At 40.5% G+C, this 19,357-nt stretch overlaps 1 protein-coding gene across 3 annotated transcripts in view; it reads right to left on the bottom strand.

Moving 5' to 3' along the window:
• The window catches only part of LOC117328237, a 33,455-nt gene extending 16,866 nt beyond the window's left edge, over nucleotides 1–16,589 (bottom strand). For all 3 annotated transcript variants that reach the window (XR_004532932.1, XR_004532931.1, XM_033885695.1), the window contains exons 1-2: nucleotides 16,081–16,589; nucleotides 13,839–14,297 (exon numbers count right to left, since the gene is read on the bottom strand). Coding sequence is in view for 1 of the 3 variants with exons in the window: in XM_033885695.1 (XP_033741586.1) it covers nucleotides 13,839–14,280 (442 nt within the window). In the remaining 2 variants the exon portion in view is untranslated. The remainder of the gene's footprint in view (nucleotides 1–13,838; nucleotides 14,298–16,080) is intronic.
• Between the last annotated feature and the right edge of the window lie 2,768 nt (nucleotides 16,590–19,357).

The raw sequence follows: 19,357 nt of genomic DNA, 5'->3' as shown, positions 1-19,357 counted from the left end.
GATAAAAAGTGTTAAACCTAACCACATGACAACTGGGACACAACAGACACGAATCCATGACCCACCAACACGTAAAACAACATGCTTAACCTAATATTTACTACGAACCTTAACAAAGAGCTCCTACGTCATACCAAGGATAACAGATCATGAAATGGTAGTAACAGACATCCAGACAAAACTCTTTCCATTCCTCGAGGACATTCTAAAACAAGAGGCCCATGGGGCCTGTATCGCTCACCTGGTTGGATTTGACCAAATGTCAAAATAATGTTCATGTTCAATTTATTCATACACATACTCTCTAAGAGACTGAAAGACCCTATGGATTATTTTTACAACCTAATTGTGTTTGAAGAAACTAAGTCCCTTAGGGTGGGGAAAGACCCTTGGGCCTCTTAGACTCCGCCCCTCAGGCCCCTGGGTGTTCAGAGTACAATTTATACAAACTCTGTTCCCCTCTCCCCAAGGATGTTCCTGACCAAATATGGTTCAAATTCATTCATAACTTTATGACTTGTAGCAATTTAAAGACTAATCTCTATTCCCCTATTTGGCCCCGCCCCTCAGGCCCATGGGGGTTCAGAGTAAAAATTTATACAAACTCTGTTCACCCTTCTCCCAAGGATGTTCCTGTTCAAATTCATCCATAACTTTATGACTAGTAGCGATTTAAATGATTAACCCTATTTCCTCTATTTGGCCCCGCCCCTTAGGCCCCTGGGGATTCAGAGTAAAAATTATACAAACTCTGTTCCTCTTCTCCCAATGATGTTCCTGACCAAATTTGGTTCAAATTCATTCATAACTTTATGACTAGTAGCGATTTAAAGGATTAACTCTATTTCCCCTATTTGGCCCCGCCCCTCAGGCCCCTGAGGGTTCAGAGTAAAAATTTAAACAAACTCGGTTCCCCTTCCCCCAAGGATGTTCCTGACCAAATCTAATTAAAATCCATGAAAAATTTTATGACCAGTAGCGATTTAAAGACTAATCTCTATTTCCCATATTTGGCTCCGCCCTCAGGCCCCTGGGGGTTCAGAGTAAAAATGTATACAAACTCTGTTCCCCTTCTCCCAAGGATGTTCCTGACCAAATTTGGTTCTAATTCATTCATAACTTTATGACTAGCAGTGTTTTAAAAGATTAACCCTATTTCCCCTATTTGGCCCGGCCCCTCAGGCCCCTGGGAGTTCAGAGTAAAAATTAATAAAAACTCTGTTCACCTTCTCCCAAGGATGTTCCTGACCAAATCTAGTTAAAATCCATTAAAAACTTTATGACTAGTAGCGATTTAAAGACTAATATCTATTTCCCCTATTTGGCTCCGCCCCTCAGGCCCCTGGGGGTTCAGAGTAAAAATGTATACAAACTCTGTTCCCCTTCTCCCAAGAATGTTACTGACCAAATTTGGTTCAAATTCATTTATAACTTTATGACTAGTAGCGATTTAAAGGATTAACCCTATTTCCCCTATTTGGCCCCACCCCTAAGGCCCCTGGGGGCCAGACCAACCGTTTATACAAAATTGGTTTCCCTTCATCCAAGGATGTTTCAGACCAAATATGGATCAAATCCCTTTATTCCTACGGAAGAAGAAGGATTTCAAAGAATTTGCTATATTTCCCCTATTGGGCCCCTCCCCTAAGGCCCCTGGGAGGCTGACCCACCGTTTATACAAAATTGGTTCCCCTTCACCCAAGGATGCTGCAGACCAAACATGGATCAAATCCTTTTATTCCTGCAGAAGAAGAAGGATTTTAACAAGAGTCCCATGGGGCCTGTATCGCTCACCTGGTTGGATTTGACCAAATGTCAAAATAATGTACATGTTCAATTTGTCAATACATATACAAAAATGTACTCTCTGAAAGACCATATGGATTCTTTTTACACCATAATGGTTTTTAAAGAAACTAAGTCCCTTAGGGTGGGGAAAACCCCTTTGGCCTATTTTTACATAAGAATTGTGTTTATCTCTTAATGCCCAGCGATGATATACATAGTTATGGGATTGAGGGTCACAGTAACCATTTATGCAAAATCTGTTCCCCCATCACCACGGATGTTTCTGACCAAATTGGGTTCAAATCCATTTAAAACTCAAATCTCTATTTCCCCTATTTGGCCCCTCCCTTCAGGCCCCTTGGGGGTCAGAGTCAATATTTATATAAACTCTCTTTCCCCCTTCCCCTAAGGATATTCCAGACCAAATTTGGTTCAAATCCATTCGTAACTTAATAATTAATAGCGATTTAAAGGATTAACCCCTATTTTCCCTATCAGACCCCACTCCCCAGTCCCCTGGGGATTCAGAGTAAAAAATCATACCAACTCGGTTCCCCTTCTCCAATGAATATTCTTGACCATATTTGGTTAAAATCCATTTAAAACTTTATGACTAGTAGCAATTAAAAGACTAATCTCTATTTCCCCTACTTGGCCCTGCCCCTTAGGCCCCTAGGTGTACAGAGTAAAAATTCATATAAACTCTGTTCCCCCTCCCCTCAAGGATGTTCCTGACCAAATTTGGTGAAAACCTATTCAATACTTTAGGACTAGTCGCGATTTAAAGGAGTAACCCTATTTCCCCTATTTGGCCCCGCCCCTCAGGCCCCTGGGGGTTGAGAATAAAGATTTACACAAACTTTGTTCCTCTTCCCCCAAGGATGTTCCTGACCAAATTTGGTTCAAATTCATTCGTAACTTTATGACTAGTAACGATTAAAAGGAGTAACCCTATTTCCCCTATTTGGCCCCGCCCCTCAGGCCCTGGGGGTTCAGAGTAAAAATTTATACAAACTCTGTTCACCTTCTGCCAAGGATGTTCCTGACCAAATTTGGTTCAAATTCATTCATAACTTCATGACAAGTAGCGATTTAAAGGAGTAACTCTATTTCCCCTATTTGGCCCCGCCCCTCAGGCCCCTGAGGGTTCAGAGTAAAAATTTAAACAAACTCGGTTCCCCTTCCCCCAAGGATGTTCCTGACAAAATCTAACTAAAATCCATGAAAAATTTTATGACCAGTAGCGATTTAAAGACTAATCTCTATTTCCCATATTTGGCTCCGCCCCTCAGGGCCCTGGGGGTTCAGAGTAAAAATGTATACAAACTCTGTTCCCCTTCTCCCAAGGATGTTCCTGACCAAATCTAGTTAAAATCCATTAAAAACTTTATGACTAGTAGCGATTTAAAGACTAATATCTATTTCCCCTATTTGGCTCCGCCCCTCAGGCCCCTGGGGGTTCAGAGTAAAAATGTATACAAACTCTGTTCCCCTTCTCCCAAGAATGTTACTGACCAAATTTGGTTCAAATTCATTTATAACTTTATGACTAGTAGCGATTTAAAGGATTAACCCTATTTCCCCTATTTGGCCCCACCCCTAAGGCCCCTGGGGGCCAGACCAACCGTTTATACAAAATTGGTTTCCCTTCACCCAAGGATGTTTCAGACCAAATATGGATCAAATCCCTTTATTCCTACGGAAGAAGAAGGATTTCAAAGAATTTGCTATATTTCCCCTATTGGGCCCCTCCCCTAAGGCCCCTGGGGGGCTGACCCACCGTTTATACAAAATTGGTTCCCCTTCACCCAAGGATGCTTCAGACCAAACATGGATCAAATCCTTTTATTCCTGCAGAAGAAGAAGGATTTTAACAAGAGTCCCATGGGGCCTGTATCGCTCACCTGGTTGGATTTGACCAAATGTCAAAATAATGTACATGTTCAATTTGTCAATACATATACAAAAATGTACTCTCTGAAAGACCATATGGATTCTTTTTACACCATAATGGTTTTTAAAGAAACTAAGTCCCTTAGGGTGGGGAAAACCCCTTTGGCCTATTTTTACATAAGAATTGTGTTTATCTCTTAATGCCCAGCGATGATATACATAGTTATGGGATTGAGGGTCACAGTAACCATTTATGCAAAATCTGTTCCCCCATCACCACGGATATTTCTGACCAAATTGGGTTCAAATCCATTTAAAACTCAAATCTCTATTTCCCCTATTTGGCCCCTCCCTTCAGGCCCCTTGGGGGTCAGAGTCAATATTTATATAAACTCTCTTTCCCCCTTCCCCTAAGGATATTCCAGACCAAATTTGGTTCAAATCCATTCGTAACTTAATAATTAATAGCGATTTAAAGGATTAACCCCTATTTTCCCTATCAGACCCCACTCCCCAGTCCCCTGGGGATTCAGAGTAAAAAATCATACCAACTCGGTTCCCCTTCTCCAATGAATATTCTTGACCATATTTGGTTAAAATCCATTTAAAACTTTATGACTAGTAGCAATTAAAAGACTAATCTCTATTTCCCCTACTTGGCCCTGCCCCTTAGGCCCCTAGGGGTACAGAGTAAAAATTCATATAAACTCTGTTCCCCCTCCCCTCAAGGATGTTCCTGACCAAATTTGGTGAAAACCTATTCAATACTTTAGGACTAGTCGCGATTTAAAGGAGTAACCCTATTTCCCCTATTTGGCCCCGCCCCTCAGGCCCCTGGGGGTTGAGAATAAAGATTTACACAAACTTTTTTCCTCTTCCCCCAAGGATGTTTCTGACCAAATTTGGTTCAAATTCATTCGTAACTTTATGACTAGTAACGATTTAAAGGAGTAACCCTATTTCCCCTATTTGGCCCCGCCCCTCAGGCCCTGGGGGTTCAGAGTAAAAATTTATACAAACTCTGTTCACCTTCTGCCAAGGATGTTCCTGACCAAATTTGGTTCAAATTCATTCATAACTTCATGACTAGTAGCGATTTAAAGGAGTAACTCTATTTCCCCTATTTGGCCCCGCCCCTCAGGCCCCTGGGGGTTCAGAGTAAAAATTTATACAAACTCTGTTCCCCTACTGCCAAGGATGTTACTGACCAAATTTGGTTCAAATTCATTCATAACTTTATGACAAGTAGCGATTTAAATGAGTAACCCTATTTCCCCTATTTGGCCCCGCCCCTCAGGCCCTGGGGGTTCAGAGTAAAAATTTATACAAACTCTGTTCACCTTCTGCCAAGGATGTTCCTGACCAAATTTGGTTCAAATTCATTCATAACTTCATGACTAGTAGCGATTTAAATGAGTAACTCTATTTTCCCTATTTGACCCCGCCCCTCAGGCCCCTGGGGGTTCAGAGTAAAAATTTATACAAACTCTGTTCATCTTTTGCCAAGGATGTTCCTGACCAAATTTGGTTCAAATTCATTCATAACTTTATGACTAGTAGCGATTTAAAGGAGTAACCCTATTTCTCCTATTTGGCCACGCCCCTCAGGTCCCTGGGGGTTCAGAGTAAAAATTTATACAAACTCTGTTCATCTTCTGCCAAGGATGTTCCTGACCAAATTTGGTTCAAATTCATTCATAACTTTATGACTAGTAGCGATTTAAAGGAGTAACCCTATTTCCCCTATTTGGCCCCGCCCCTCAGGCCCCTGGGGGTTCAGAGTAAAAATTTATACAAACTCTGTTCCCTTTCTGCCAAGGATGTTCCTGACCAAATTTGGTTCAAATTCATTCATAACTTCATGACTAGTAGCGATTTAAAGGAGTAACCCTATTTCCCCTATTTGGCCCCGCCCCTCAGGCCCATGGGGGTTCAGAGTAAAAATTTATACAAACTCTGTTCCCCTTCCCCCAAGGATGTTCCTGACCAAATTTGGTTCAAATTCATTCATAACTTCATGACTAGTAGCGATTTAAAGGAGTAACCCTATTTCCCCTATTTGGCCCCACCCCTCAGGCCCCTGGGGGTTCAGAGTAAAAATTTATACAAACTCTGTTTTCCTTCTCCCAAGGATGTTCCTGACCAAATCTTGTGAAAACCCATTCAATACTTTAGGATTAGTAGCAATTTAAAGAAAAAGTTGACGGACGACGAACGCCGGACGCCGGACGCTGCACCATGGCATAAGCTCACCGGCCCTTCGGGCCAGGTGAGCTAAAAATATGCAATATTCCCCTATTGGGCCCCACCCCCCAGGCCCCTGGGAGGCTAGACCCACCGTTTATACAAAATTGGTTCCCCTTCACCCAAGGATGCTTCAGACCAAACATGGATCAAATCCTTTTATTCTTGCAGAAGAAGAAGGATTTTAAAGAATATGCAATATTCCCCTATTGGGCCCCACCCCCCAGGCCCCTGGGGGGCCAGACCAACCGTTTTTACAAAATTGGTTCCCCTTCACCCAAGGATGTTTCAGACCAAATATGGATCAAATCCCTTTATTCCTACAGAGGTAGAAGGCTTTTAAAGAATTTGCTATATTTCCCCTATTGGGTCCCGCCCCTAAGGCCCCTGGGAGGCCAGACCCACCGTTTATACAAAATTGGTTCCCTTCACCCAAGGATGTTTCAGACCAAATATGGATCAAATCCCTTTATTCCTACAGAAGAAGGATTTCAAAGAATATGCTATATTCCCCTATTGGGCCCCACCCCCCAGGCCCCTGGGAGGCCAGACCCACCGTTTATACAAAATTGGTTCCCCTTCACCCAAGGATGCTTCAGACCAAACATGGATCAAATCCCTTTATTCCTGCAGAAGAAGAAGGATTTTAAAGAATATGCAATATTCCCCTATTGGGCCCCACCCCCCAGGCCCCTGGGAGGCTAGACCCACCGTTTATACAAAATTGGTTCCCCTTCACCCAAGGATGCTTCAAACCAAATATGAATCAAATCCCTTCATTTCTACAGAAGAAGAAGGCTTTTAAAGAATTTGCTATATTTCCCCTATCGGGCCCCGCCCCTAAGGCACCTGGGGGGCCAGACCCACTGTTTATACAAAATTGGTTCTCCTTCACCCAAGGAGGCTTCGGACCAAATATGAATCAAATCCCTTCATTTCTACAGAAGAAGAAGAATTTTGAAGAATTTGCTATATTTCCCCTATTGGGCCCCGCCGCTAAGGCCCCTGGGGGGCCAGACCCACCGTTTATACAAAATTGGTTCCCCTTCACCCAAGGACGCTTCAGACCAAATATGAATCAAATCCCTTCATTTCTACAGAAGAAGAAGGATTTCAAAGAATTTGCTATATTTCCCCTATTGGGTCCCACCCCTACGGCCCCTGGGGGCCCAGACCCACCGTTTATACAAAATTGGTTCCCCTTCACCCAAGGATGTTTCAGACCAAATATGGATCAAATCCCTTTATTCCTACAGAAGAAGAAGGATTTCAAAGAATTTGCTATATTTCCCCTATTGGGCCCCGCCCCTCAGGCCCCTGGGAGGCCAGACCCACCGTTTATACAAAATTGGTTCCCCTTCACCCAAGGTACTTCAGACCAAACATGGATCAAATCCCTTTATTCCTGCAGAAGAAGGATTTTAAAGAATATGCAATATTCCCCTATTGGGCCCCACCCCCCCAGGCCCCTGGGGGGCCAGACCCACCGTTTATACAAAATTGGTTCCCCTTCACCCAAGGATGCTTCAGACCAAATATGAATCAAATCCCTTCATTTTACAGAAGAAGAAGGATTTTAAAGAATTTGCTATATTTCCCCTATTGGGCCCCACCCCTACAGCCCCTGGGGGGCCAGACCCACCGTTTATACAAAATTGGTTCCCCTTCACCCAAGGATGTTTCAGACCAAATATGGATCAAATCCCTTTATTCCTACAGAGGTAGAAGGCTTTTAAAGAATTTGCTATATTTCCCCTATTGGGTCCCGCCCCTAAGGCCCCTGGGAGGCCAGACCCACCGTTTATACAAAATTGGTTCCCTTCACCCAAGGATGTTTCAGACCAAATATGGATCAAATCCCTTTATTCCTACAGAAGAAGGATTTCAAAGAATATGCTATATTCCCCTATTGGGCCCCACCCCCCAGGCCCCTGGGAGGCCAGACCCACCGTTTATACAAAATTGGTTCCCCTTCACCCAAGGATGCTTCAGACCAAACATGGATCAAATCCCTTTATTCCTGCAGAAGAAGAAGGATTTTAAAGAATATGCAATATTCCCCTATTGGGCCCCACCCCCCAGGCCCCTGGGAGGCTAGACCCACCGTTTATACAAAATTGGTTCCCCTTCACCCAAGGATGCTTCAAACCAAATATGAATCAAATCCCTTCATTTCTACAGAAGAAGAAGGCTTTTAAAGAATTTGCTATATTTCCCCTATCGGGCCCCGCCCCTAAGGCACCTGGGGGGCCAGACCCACTGTTTATACAAAATTGGTTCTCCTTCACCCAAGGAGGCTTCGGACCAAATATGAATCAAATCCCTTCATTTCTACAGAAGAAGAAGAATTTTGAAGAATTTGCTATATTTCCCCTATTGGGCCCCGCCGCTAAGGCCCCTGGGGGGCCAGACCCACCGTTTATACAAAATTGGTTCCCCTTCACCCAAGGACGCTTCAGACCAAATATGAATCAAATCCCTTCATTTCTACAGAAGAAGAAGGATTTCAAAGAATTTGCTATATTTCCCCTATTGGGTCCCACCCCTACGGCCCCTGGGGGCCCAGACCCACCGTTTATACAAAATTGGTTCCCCTTCACCCAAGGATGTTTCAGACCAAATATGGATCAAATCCCTTTATTCCTACAGAAGAAGAAGGATTTCAAAGAATTTGCTATATTTCCCCTATTGGGCCCCGCCCCTCAGGCCCCTGGGAGGCCAGACCCACCGTTTATACAAAATTGGTTCCCCTTCACCCAAGGTACTTCAGACCAAACATGGATCAAATCCCTTTATTCCTGCAGAAGAAGGATTTTAAAGAATATGCAATATTCCCCTATTGGGCCCCACCCCCCCAGGCCCCTGGGGGGCCAGACCCACCGTTTATACAAAATTGGTTCCCCTTCACCCAAGGATGCTTCAGACCAAATATGAATCAAATCCCTTCATTTTACAGAAGAAGAAGGATTTTAAAGAATTTGCTATATTTCCCCTATTGGGCCCCACCCCTACAGCCCCTGGGGGGCCAGACCCACCGTTTATACAAAATTGGTTCCTCTTCACCCAAGGATGTTTCAGACCAAATATGGATCAAATCCCTTTATTCCTACAGATGAAGAAGGATTTTGAAGAATTTGCTATATTTCCCCTATTGGGCCCCGCCCCTAAGGCCCCTGGGGGGCCAGACCCACCGTTTATACAAAATTGGTTCCCCTTCACCCAAGGATGCTTCAGACCAAACATGGATCAAATCCCTTTATTCCTGCAGAAGAAGAAGGATTTTAAAGAATATGCAATATTCCCCTATTGGGCCCCACCCCCGAGGCCCCTGGGAGGCTAGACCCACCGTTTATACAAAATTGGTTCCCCTTCACTCAAGGATGCTTCAAACCAAATATGAATCAAATCCCTTCATTTCTACAGAAGAAGAAGGCTTTTAAAGAATTTGCTATATTTCCCCTATCGGGCCCCGCCCCTAAGGCCCCTGGGGGGCCAGACCCACCGTTTATACAAAATTGGTTTCTCTTCACCCAAGGATGCTTCAGACCAAATATGAATCAAATCCCTTCATTTCTACAGAAGAAGAAGGATTTCAAAGAATTTGCTATATTTTCCCTATTGGGTCCCACCCCTACGGCCCCTGGGGGCCCAGACCCACCGTTTATACAAAATTGGTTCCCCTTCACCCAAGGTACTTCAGACCAAACATGGATCAAATCCCTTTATTCCTGCAGAAGAAGCATTTTAAAGAATATGCAATATTCCCCTATTGGGCCCCACCCCCCAGGCCCCTGGGGGGCCAGACCCACCGTTTATACAAAATTGGTTCCCCTTCACCCAAGGATGCTTCAGACCAAATATGAATCAAATCCCTTCATTTCTACAGAAGAAGAAGGATTTTAAAGAATTTGCTATATTTCCCCTATTGGGCCCCACCCCTACAGCCCCTGGGGGGCCAGACCCACCGTTTATACAAAATTGGTTCCTCTTCACCCAAGGATGTTTCAGACCAAATATGGATCAAATCCCTTTATTCCTACAGAAGAAGAAGGATTTTGAAAAATTTGCTATATTTCCCCTATTGGGCCCCGCTCCTAAGGCCCCTGGGGGGCCAGACCCACCGTTTATACAAAATTGGTTCCCCTTCACCCAAGGATGCTTCAGACCAAATATGAATCAAATCCCTTCATTTCTACAGAAGAAGAAGGATTTTAAAGAATTTGCTATATTTCCCCTATTGGGCCCCGCCCCTAAGGCCCCGCCCCTTCGGGCCAGGTGAGCTAATAAAAAGTAGGCGCTTCTTGGGACAAACTAAAGGAAGACATCGCAGACATTAGATAAATTAGAGGAAGAATATCAAAATGATACAAATGTACATGACCTCTGGGAAAAAAAACATTAAAAAAAAGGGACAGGCAATGTTTTGGACACTCACACGTTCAATCAAAGCTCTTAAAAACAAGAAATAAATTACCATGGATGAAAAGGAAAGAGCGAAAAAAGATTAGAAAATGGAAAGGCCATACTACAAGCCAAAAGAACTAAGAATTAGAAGAAATAAAGGCATCCTTGAAGATGATAAATAAATGAATGAATGGGAGAACTCAACATGTTAAACGCCTAGAAAATATTAAAAACAAACCATTCTGGAAATATGTCAAATCTAAGAAGCATGACTCAATTGTTGCACTTATCAAAAGCACTCATATCAGTGGCAATCATTAAAGGCCAAATACTAGTCGAACAATTTAAATCATCATTCATCATCAGCATACCAGACACACACACGTACACACCCTCACACACACAAAGGTACAGGAAACTATTCCATACCTCCAAGTAGACAGAAACGATGTTACAAAGCTACCTTGGAACCTAAGCATATCAAAATCATCAGGACCAGGTGGAATACCTAACAGAATCCCCAAACGAACTTGCAAAAGACTGGAGAAATGTCGACTTCTCTTCTTGTATATCGAAAAGGGAGACAAAACTGCTGGGGAAAACAATCTTCCAGTATCACAAACGTCTGTCTTTTGCAAACTACTGGATTATATAATACGTCGGCACACGCTAAAACACGTAGAAAAACAAGAAATGCTTACAATTTTTTAATCGTGGCTTCAGATCTGGTCATTCATGCGAGACCCAACTACTCCTGACTATGAACGACCCTTAAAGCGTAAATAGTAAAAAATCAATTTGACAAGAGCAATACTAGACCACAAAAGAAACTTAAAAAATCACGTAGTATCGTGTGTGAGGACAAGAACATAACTGGTTGTTATCATTTCTTACACGGAAGAAAATGGAGGTTGTAGTTGAAGGTACCACATCACAAGTGAAACCTTTTGCATTCCAAAGAAGTAAATTAAATCATTGTACGAAAGAGTGCATGGAAACAGCATACATATCACACGTTAGAACAATAATACTATGATAATATAATCTGAGACCCCTATCTGAATCAGATATTTAAACAAATGGAAAGGATACAAAGGAGAGCGACCAACCAAATAACTGGAGATTATACACGTCCGGATGATGGATAAGTAACAAAAATGGTAGAACATCTGAAATTACCAACTTTACAAAACAGAAGGAAATCACAGCGGCTAGTGCTCATTCGTGAACTAGTTAAGGGATTAATACCCGCCTCAACCTTAGATAAGATAATCCGGTAATCGGGAAGAATACGGAAAACCAACACCAAGTCTTGGAAGAACTAGGAAACATCGTTTACTCTAAACAGATACATTGTCTCAAAGTCAACAGCCATCGATCGCAGAATACAAACAAGAACCACACAAGAACTTCTACTTCGTCAATCTCTCTCTCTCTCTCTCTCTCTCTCTCTCTCTCTCTCTCGTGTCGTGTCGTGCCTTTATTTGTACATATATTACATATTACTTATGTGATATTATGAACTGTTAAAGGATTACAGTTAAGACAGAGGAAAAAAGAATGTACGAAAGCTAGTTTGGATCATTTTTGTGGAAGAAAATAATAATTTTCGCGAAATAAAGCAAAGGTTATGTGTAATCTGGCGTTATTACCTAAAGCTAACCCGTTATATCGCGTGACGAGTTATATGAGACGATGAATCAGTTTCCGAGTATCCGGTTATTTCCAAAATACGGAGACGTGAATGGGTCGCTACATGATGAGATAAGTATCAGCTTGTCGACATAGTTAATATTGATTTGACTACATCTAAGTAAATCAGCCAATTGCCATTTAAATGTCCACACCACAAACGCTTTGCACAAGTGATTACGTATTACGTAAGCTTTATTAAACATTTTGAACAATGCGTTCTTATCTCATATCAGGATTTCTTTATTAAAGACACATCAACTGTTAAATGGGCTGAAATCTGAGGTCGTGAATACTAAAGTGAATGTGTGTGTCACTTTCTAGATCACAAGCTCAAGATGGAATGTATGTGTCTGAGCAACTGTAATATCATTTCAGTGAGCAAAGGAAAATTTGGAAGAGATGTGACTTTTCAGACGAGTCAGTATTGGTTGACTAAGGATGGTATTAGTTTTGTCTGGTTCCAATTTATGTGAGATGAAATCACTTAAAGTTACAACCCACAAATTGACATTTACAGTGCTCTCTTGATCAAGTGTTTCTACAATCCTGTATACATATCACCTGTATTCGATTCACACTAGAGTTAGTCAAGACTCTCAGTACTGTTTTGGTGAAAATTGTAATTTAATTAAAGTTCATTTGTCATGAATGATCTAATCATGACCTAATCATTACCGAAACAGAACATAATAATTATACATATCTGACTGAATTTCACGTCTTTACTGTACCGTTGTTCGTTCAATAGTAATTGAGCGGAAACGAATATATGGCGGAATGACGGCTATGACTAGCATTATCAGTTGAATGTTGTTTATGGCAACGGTATTACAGATCCAGCAGTTGTGTTATGATTAATGTTAAATCATATAAATGACATTTTATACTTTAACATTACCTAACGGACAATAATCATCGAGTGGGATATTACTTCGATATAGTATTAATAACGTATCTTCCAATCTTTTATTTCTACGAATTAGGTATTATAATATATAATTGTATAATCCAAAATCTTATTTTGGTTTAAACGGTATCTTTGTCTTGGCATTTGTTGTTGTGATACATCTATCTTCTGAACATATGGGCATTCAAATGATAATTAGGTTAGTTAGATATTATCAAATCGACATCAAATATGTCAAAAAAATGTTGTTTTTTTTTCAAAACAAGTAGAGGTCCATTTACGTTAAATGAAATTCATCTCAGCAAATATAGGTATATTTACGTAAACTGATATTAATAACAAGTAGAGGTCTATTTACGTAAACTGATATTATCACAACAAAAACAGGTCTATTAACGTAGAATGATATTCATCACAACAAGTACATATCTATTTATGGAAACTGATATTATCACAACAAAAACAGGTCTATTAACGTAGAATGATATTCATCACAACAAGTACATATCTATTTATGGAAACTGATATTAATCACAACAAGCACATGCTCATTAACGTGAACTGATATTAATCAAATAACGTAGAGGTCTATTTACATAAACTGATATTAATCACAAGTAGAGCCTATTTACCTAAACTGATATTAATCACAACATGTATATGTATTTAAGCATTGAACTGCTTTCAGTTGGAAGTTATCGGCTAATGAATGCCAACTCGACAAAGCCAAATTTAATAAAGCGCGCTAACGCTTCATGTTGAATTTGCCTTTGTCGTTTTACGCAACTAGTTACGTCATATAACGCGTAAGTATCGGGTAATAACGCGGTAGTTTGAAAAAAAGTCTACGAAATGACCTTAACCGGGTTTCGTAAGAATGAAACACTGGTATGTTGAATGTACTTACAGTCGTAATCAGGATTTGTTGATAAAGACGCTGATCCAAAGGACGATGCAAGGTTACTAGGAGCTAGAACAACGCGTCCTTGGTCTAACGAGTTGTCATTTTCTTGTACAGAACATTCTGCTAATTCCTTTAAGTGTGTGTCGGAGGACCCACTGACTCCAGGAAGTGATAACGCCTCATGTCCTTGCGACGAATATCCGGGTGTTATATTGGTTAGGAGACATGAACACCCTGCGGACGGATAGTCCTCATTACTACATATGTAACAAGTCCGTTGATATTCGGCGGAAGTGTCATCCGAGTTTAGCACAGTCCAGCTGTTATCGCTTTGATGAGTTTCTGATGGATTGTCTCTTCTTTCACCCTGCTCTGTCCGATTTCCATTCTGTTGTTGTAACATAGAGTATTCTTCTTGATCACTCCGCCCATCACAGTGGGCCATATCAGTTGTTTAGTAACCTGACAACAACATCAACACAGCAGTAATTTATCGTCGTTAAGTGTCTACTTACTGATACATCAAATATATATACTTCATTTCAGAAGTACGTGTAGGATCTGCTGATCCTGCAACCTTCGATGTTTATCAAATAATTGTTTACCATATCAACTGTTAACCCCATCTCTCATGCCGTCTATCTTTAATACTGAATCCCAAACCAAATGTCCAACAAGTCCTCGTGTTCGTTTATACTTAATCCTAAACCAAATGTCCAGCAAGTCCTCGTGTTTGTTTATACTTAATCCCAAACCAAATGTCCAACAAGTCCCCGTGTTCGTTTATACTTAATCCTAAACCAAATGTCCAACAAGTCATCGTGTTCGTTTATATTTAATCCTAAACCAAATGTCCAACAAGTCCTCGTGTTTGTTTATACTTAATCCTAAACCAAATGTCCAACAAGTCCTCGTGTTCGTTTATACTTAATCCTAAACCAAATGTCCGACAAGTCCTCATGTTCGTTTATACTTAATCCTAAACCAAATGTACTTAATCCTAAACCAAATGTCCAACAAGTCCTCATGTTCGTTTATACTTAATCCTAAACCAAATGTCCAACAAGTCCTCGTGTTCGTTTATACTTAATCCTAAACCAAATGTACTTAATCCTAAACCAAATGTCCAACAAGTCCTCATGTTCGTTTATACTTAATCATAAACCAAATGTCCAACAAAACCTTTTTAAAATACTATTGTACTGGTCACACAGTATGTGTTTATCCAGTTCGTCTGACTTCCCCGCATTTTCACAAATTAAAGCCTTCCCAGGACAAAACAATTTAATAACAATGGAAACAGGAAGATAAGGCCTGAATATACTTGTCAGAGTTTCATCACGATTCATGGGATGTCATGCATCGATGCCTTCAAATGGATCTAAAATGGTCATATCGAATGATAAATATCGACAGTTTTAACATTACGCCTGATTGATAGAAGTCTTATACTATACTTGAACAGCAACAGAGACCAATAATAGTCGTTCACAGACATGTCGAGAAAATAACTTAAATTAGCTCTCACATCCAATAGTTCAGTTTAACAGAACAATGGGGCACTCGACTGACGCGAACAATTTTAGCATGGGTGTGTCATTGGGTTGTGTATGTATATGTATTTCCACATAAAGACATATGGGGTCGCGATCTACTGGTACAACGTACAGCAATGTTTTGTCATTTGGTAGACAAAAATCTCAACAAAGCCTTTGTAAGAACTCGGGTTCACGTAGTGTATATAACGACTAAAACATATATATATATATATATATACACACACAACTATATTGACAATATGTAGGGCAGTTCAACCAAAAAAAATCAACCCGACAAGAAGCGTATTACTACAGTTGTGTAATACAGTATAGGACTGATTTAGACTGGTTTATATTTAGAATGACTAAAGTTAAAAGTTATTTCGGTTTAGGTCTATAAAAAGAATTAGATATTGACACCTAGAAAAATTCGGTATATTACCGTGCTATACTCCACCATTTATAATTACTACACAACAACTAGAACATATAAATAAAGGAGCGCCAGTCGATTATCTGTCTGTGTTTTACTTTAAGTCTACACAACATGCTTAAGCATGTGTATACAATGTAACACATCATTATGAGATATACACAAATCGTCCTCGGCCTTATCTAACTCCACGTTCAGTATAAGTTATACTACCTGACTTACTAGTTTATCAGCCCTGGTGTTTACACTCAGGCTGTGTAATATATGTACATACCTTGAATGTAGATTTCCTCGGTTAACACGTAAAGTGGAATTAGGAAAACCCAGAAGGGAAATCCCGCTCAACAAACCAGCTACCGAAACAATGCAGTCGTCTGCTTCTGTAACTGGAAAGATATCTCCACTTGGCATGTACAATGCAGCATTACATGTGTGTTCATTCTAAAGATAGCGATGACGTAGGTTCGGAGAACTGTTGATCTATAACGATCAGTTCTCGGAATCAAACCTCCACTTGTGATTGGGTTATATTCGTTAGAAAGAACACGCATATTTAAATACATGCGTCCGATATACATTCTGTTGTACCCTTCTGTCTAATGTAAACAAACGACAATGGTTGATGCAACATGACATTTAAAGCTGATTTTAACAATTGTAATTCACTAGGCCGAGAAGGGATATTAATAAATTGCGCCTTAGTAGGAATTGATAGGCTTGTAAAATGAAAATGTTTTTACTTGATATGCTGTATACATACCCCTTTAATCCGGCTCATGGCGAGTATGATTAGGCCCACACCGGATGAGAAGAAAAGTTTAATGAAGTTATTATTGTAAATATGTAGGGTATAAAGTCGCCTTATTAGCTCACACTAGTGGTAATTTCCGTTTAGCCTAGGGATGTGTAGAGTATCAGTCACCTTACTATCTCAGTCTAGTTATAGGATGTGTAGAGTATCAGTCACCTTACTATCTCAGTCTAGTTATAGGATGTGTAGAGTATCAGTCACCTTACTATCTCAGTCTAGTTATAGGATGTGTAGAGTATCAGTCACCTTACTATCTCAGTCTAGTTATAGGATGTGTAGAGTATCAGTCACCGTACTATCTCAGTCTAGTTATAGGATGTGTAGAGTATCAGTCACCTTACTATCTCAGTCTAGTTATAGAATGTGTAGAGTATCAGTCACCTTACTATCTCAGACTAGTTATAGGATGTGTAGAGTATCAGTCACCTTACTATCTCAGTCTAGTTATAGGATGTGTAGAGTATCAGTCACCTTACTATCTCAGTCTAGTTATAGGATGTGTAGAGTATCAGTCACCGTACTATCTCAGTCTAGTTATAGGATGTGTAGAGTATCAGTCACCTTACTATTCTCAGTCTAGTTATAGGATGTGTAGAGTATCAGTCACCTTACTATCTCAGTCTAGTTATAGGATGTGTAGAGTATCAGTCACCTTACTATCTCAGTCTAGTTATAGGATGTGTAGAGTATCAGTCACCGTACTATCTCAGTCTAGTTATAGGATGTGTAGAGTATCAGTCACCGTACTATCTCAGTCTAGTTATAGGATGTGTAGAGTATCAGTCACCTTACTATCTCAGCCTAGTTATAGGATGTGTAGAGTATCAGTCACCGTACTATCTCAGTCTAGTTATAGGATGTGTAGAGTATCAGTCACCGTACTATCTCAGTCTAGTTATAGGATGTGTAGAGTATCAGTCACCTTACTATTCTAGTCTAGTTATAGGATGTGTAGAGTATCAGTCACCTTACTATCTCAGTCTAGTTATAGGATGTGTAGAGTATCAGTCCACCTTACTATCTCAGTCTAGTTATAGGATGTGTAGAGTATCAGTCACCGTACTATCTCAGTCTAGTTATAGGATGTGTAGAGTATCAGTCACCGTACTATCTCAGTCTAGTTATAGGATGTGTAGAGTATCAGTCACCTTACTATCTCAGCCTAGTTATAGGATGTGTAGAGTATCAGTCACCGTACTATCTCAGTCTAGTTATAGGATGTGTAGAGTATCAGTCACCGTACTATCTCAGTCTAGTTATAGGATGTGTAGAGTATCAGTCACCTTACTATCTCAGTCTAGTTATAGGATGTGTAGAGTATCAGTCACCGTACTATCTCAGTCTAGTTATAGGATGTGTAGAGTATCAGTCACCTTACTATCTCAGTCTAGTTATAGGATGTGTAGAGTATCAGTCACCTTACTATCTCAGTCTAGTTATAGGATGTGTAGAGTATCAGTCACCGTACTATCTCAGTCTAGTTATAGGATGTGTAGAGTATCAGTCACCTTACTATTCTAGTCTAGTTATAGGATGTGTAGAGTATCAGTCACCTTACTATCTCAGTCTAGTTATAGGATGTGTAGAGTATCAGTCACCTTACTATCTCAGTCTAGTTATAGGATGTGTAGAGTATCAGTCACCGTACTATCTCAGTCTAGTTATAGGATGTGTAGAGTATCAGTCACCGTACTATCTCAGTCTAGTTATAGGATGTGTAGAGTATCAGTCACCTTACTATCTCAGCCTAGTTATAGGATGTGTAGAGTATCAGTCACCGTACTATCTCAGTCTAGTTATAGGATGTGTAGAGTATCAGTCACCGTACTATCTCAGTCTAGTTATAGGATGTGTAGAGTATCAGTCACCTTACTATTCTAGTCTAGTTATAGGATGTGTAGAGTATCAGTCACCGTACTATCTCAGTCTAGTTATAGGATGTGTAGAGTATCAGTCCACCTTACTATCTCAGTCTAGTTATAGGATGTGTAGAGTATCAGTCACCGTACTATCTCAGTCTAGTTATAGGATGTGTAGAGTATCAGTCACCGTACTATCTCAGTCTAGTTATAGGATGTGTAGAGTATCAGTCACCTTACTATCTCAGCCTAGTTATAGGATGTGTAGAGTATCAGTCACCGTACTATCTCAGTCTAGTTATAGGATGTGTAGAGTATCAGTCACCGTACTGTCTCAGTCTAGTTATAGGATGTGTAGAGTATCAGTCACCTTACTATCTCAGTCTAGTTATAGGATGTGTAGAGTATCAGTCACCGTACTATCTCAGTCTAGTTATAGGATGTGTAGAGTATCAGTCACCTTACTATCTCAGTCTAGTTATAGGATGTGTAGAGTATCAGTCACCTTACTATCTCAGCCTAGTTATAGGATGTGTAGAGTATCAGTCACCGTACTATCTCAGTCTAGTTATAGGATGTGTAGAGTATCAGTCACCTTACTATCTCAGTCTAGTTATAGGATGTGTAGAGTATCAGTCACCTTACCATCTCAGTCTAGTTATAGGATGTGTAGAGTATCAGTCACCTTACCATCTCAGTCTAGTTATAGGATGTGTAGAGTATCAGTCACCTTACTATCTCAGTCTAGTTATAGGATGTGTAGAGTATCAGTCACCGTACTATCTCAGTCTAGTTATAGGATGTGTAGAGTATCAGTCACCTTACTATCTCAGTCTAGTTATAGGATGTGTAGAGTATCAGTCACCGTACTATCTCAGTCT

The sequence above is a fragment of the Pecten maximus genome, chromosome 5, assembly GCF_902652985.1.
Source record: "Pecten maximus chromosome 5, xPecMax1.1, whole genome shotgun sequence".
In the NCBI taxonomy this organism is placed as follows: domain Eukaryota; kingdom Metazoa; phylum Mollusca; class Bivalvia; order Pectinida; family Pectinidae; genus Pecten; species Pecten maximus.
This window is presented reverse-complemented; position numbering and strand designations above follow the sequence as displayed.